Source organism: Alligator sinensis, unplaced genomic scaffold (genome assembly GCF_000455745.1).
Source record: "Alligator sinensis unplaced genomic scaffold, ASM45574v1 scaffold524_1, whole genome shotgun sequence".
Lineage (NCBI taxonomy): Eukaryota > Metazoa > Chordata > Crocodylia > Alligatoridae > Alligator > Alligator sinensis.
Window position 1 is genome coordinate 99,897 of NW_005842747.1, and position 2,684 is coordinate 102,580.

Consider the following 2,684-nt stretch of genomic DNA (forward strand, 5'->3'; position numbering starts at 1 on the left):
CAAAAGGGGTGTGTGCCAAGACAAATGCAGAGAGGGGGGAGTAGCCGAGGAGGCCAGAGAAGCCGGCTCCCCCACCTCCGTCCTGCCTGAAGGTCCTCGCCGAAGTGGGACAGCTTACTTCGCTTCTCCATCCAACGCCCGCCGCCGGCACTTCATAACCCCGGCCTGCCCGTCCTAGCTACCGCGGTCGGGCAGGGGAAGCACGTGGCACTCAGGGCAGGGAGCAGAAAGCAGAGCAGCCGATCGGGCAGGGGAAACCGATATAAAAGGGACGCTCAAGAGAGGGCGCAGGACTTCAATTTGTGGCACGCCTGCTGTACGGCCTGGTCCCGCACTGGGTTATGGGGTAGAGGGCAGGGATGCTGGGGGTGGCAGACCCGGAGGACAGGGCAAAGACACGAGACCTGGATAAACTGAAGAAGCCACCTGAGGTCAATCAGACACGGTTTAATAAGAACAAGTGTAAAGCCCTGTACTTAGGACAGGACAATCAAATACACAAATACAAAGTGGGGAATGACTGGCTAGGCTGGGGGGCTACAGGACCTGGGGGAACGACTCGGCGTGCTACCCTGGCAAAGAAAAAGAAAAAGACAACACAGGAGGGACCAGCACTGTACTACTACACTGGGATGAACAGACCTGGCCCGAACACTCTCCCTGGGGAAAACCCCCATTTATGACCACGGGTTTCCATGGTGAGGGGATCTGCACATCCCGGCCTACATTTTTTAGCAGCAACAGATGACGCTGAGGTCCCTGTTTTCTGTGGGTGCATCTGGGACTGCTACAGTGAAGTCTCAAGCACCCCCACCCGAGACCCTGGCCCTTGGAAGGCACCTCCAGATGGACACCCACATCATGGGCCGCTGCTAACAATGTAGGTGGGGCTCACTGCACCTCCCAGGACAGTGCCGCGAGTGGCTGGCTGCTCTAAATAGGCCTACAGGGCCCAACACGTGCTGGGGGGCTAAAGGAACGTGGCAGGCTGGGATTTTCAGAGGAGCCTGCCGGAGGCGAGGTAATCGACGGGAGCGGGGCTCCCATCTCCGGCAGGTCAACTAGAAAGCCCGAGCCTCCCTTGGCTCACGCAGGAGCCTGGACCCAGAGAACCTCGGCCAGTGCCGGGGCTCCCTGTCAGTCCCCCGGGGACACCAAGAAGCTGCGGTGGGCCTGCAGCGCAGGGCAGGCAGTTCGCAAATGGATCTTCAGGGACTCCTCGTAGCGGAAGCTCTTGCCGCACTGGCTGCAGCGGCAGGCCGGCACTCGGTTGTGGACGTGCTGGTGCCGCAGCAAGTGGTGGCGGCGTTTGAAGCGCTGGATGCACAGGGTGCAGGCGTAGGGGCGCTCGCCGGTGTGCACGCGGATGTGGTCGGTGAGCTTGGACTTCTTGGTGAACTCCTTCGGGCAGCAGGGGCACCGGAACAGTCTCTCCCCGGTGTGGGCGCGGACGTGGTCGTTGAGCCGGGACTTCCTGGTGAAGTCCTTGGGGCAGCTGGGGCACTTGAACGGCCTCTGCCCGGGGGGCAGCGGTGGGGCCCTGGCTGGAGGTAGCGGCTGCCCTGTTCCCAAGTTGCCTGGAGGCCGCTGCAAGCCCTTGTTCTCTCGCACGTGCACACGCTGGTGCAACACGAGGCTCATCTCCAGCTGGAAGCTCTTCCGGCACTTCACACAGGTGTGTGGGCCCTGGACACCGGGACCCTCTGGGAGCTGGAGGGAGCCAGGGTCAGGGTCAGGGCCAAGCCCCTGGTTGCCCTCGCTCTTGGCACCACCCTGCGGCTTTGGGTTGCCCTGGTCTGGGCTACTGAGGGTGGGCTGGAGAGTGGGATTCTGCTGGACAGCCAGTCTGCTGGTGCGCTTCACCTTGTGGAAGTTCATGTGCTCGATGTACTCCTCATCGCTGCTGAGGTGCTTCCGGCACTTGCTGCACCGCAGCGGCACCACTTCTGGCAGATCCTTCAGCTGCTCGGTGCTGGGGGCAGGGCAGCTGGCCGTTCTTTGGCTACGGGTGGCCGGTCCGGTGCTGCCCCCCGTGGGAGTCTTCTTCTGTACTGCGAAGCCACGCCTGCCCTTGCGGGAGATCTGCAGCTTCTCCGCCAGCTGCGGGAAGGCATCTTCCAGGCGCACCAGGGCCACCCGTGGCAGGTCTGGGGCAGCGGTGCCTTGCTTCTGCAGAGACTTCTTGGCTGGAAGACACAAGGGGAAGCCGGGGGGGATTATTCCTCCAAGCAGGAGGATGGAAAAGCCTTTACGGATGTCCCACCAGAGAAGCTTCTCTGTGTGTGGAAGGGGCTGTTGTTTCTAACAGGGCCCAGATTGCCAGCAGAAAGGCAGTGGTCAGTCACCTCCCCGCATCCAGGCTTTTGCTGCTAGGCGTCGCCCCCAAACTAGGAAGGAGGCTCTGACAGGGAAGGTGCCTGGGGACTGTGGGGCTGCACTGCTCCTTGGATGCCTTTGAGGACTGGCAGGTGCGGCCCGGGGGGCTCTGCTCGGTGTCCCCCTCAGGAGCACTCATTCTCACATTTTGACCCTTTGACCCACACAACTCTCCCACCCTGTTGTTGCCTTTGTTGTCCCATGAAATGTTGTTGTATTAGTCACCCATTGGCCCCATACAGGGCTATTAGTTAGCTGGGTGGGCCTTAGGGCCCATGATACTTGAATAATACAAACAGACAGGAGTC

General features: G+C 61.2%; 1 protein-coding gene across 1 annotated transcript in view; it reads right to left on the bottom strand.

Annotated features, from left to right (window-relative positions):
• Window positions 1-427: 427 nt before the first annotated feature.
• Window positions 428-2,684, bottom strand: part of LOC102385622 (zinc finger protein 282-like) — an 8,231-nt gene continuing 5,974 nt past the window's right edge. The window contains exon 5 of the mRNA XM_006034542.3: window positions 428-2,186. Within this exon, the coding sequence (XP_006034604.2) occupies window positions 1,138-2,186 (1,049 nt within the window). The 3' untranslated portion in view covers window positions 428-1,137. The remainder of the gene's footprint in view (window positions 2,187-2,684) is intronic.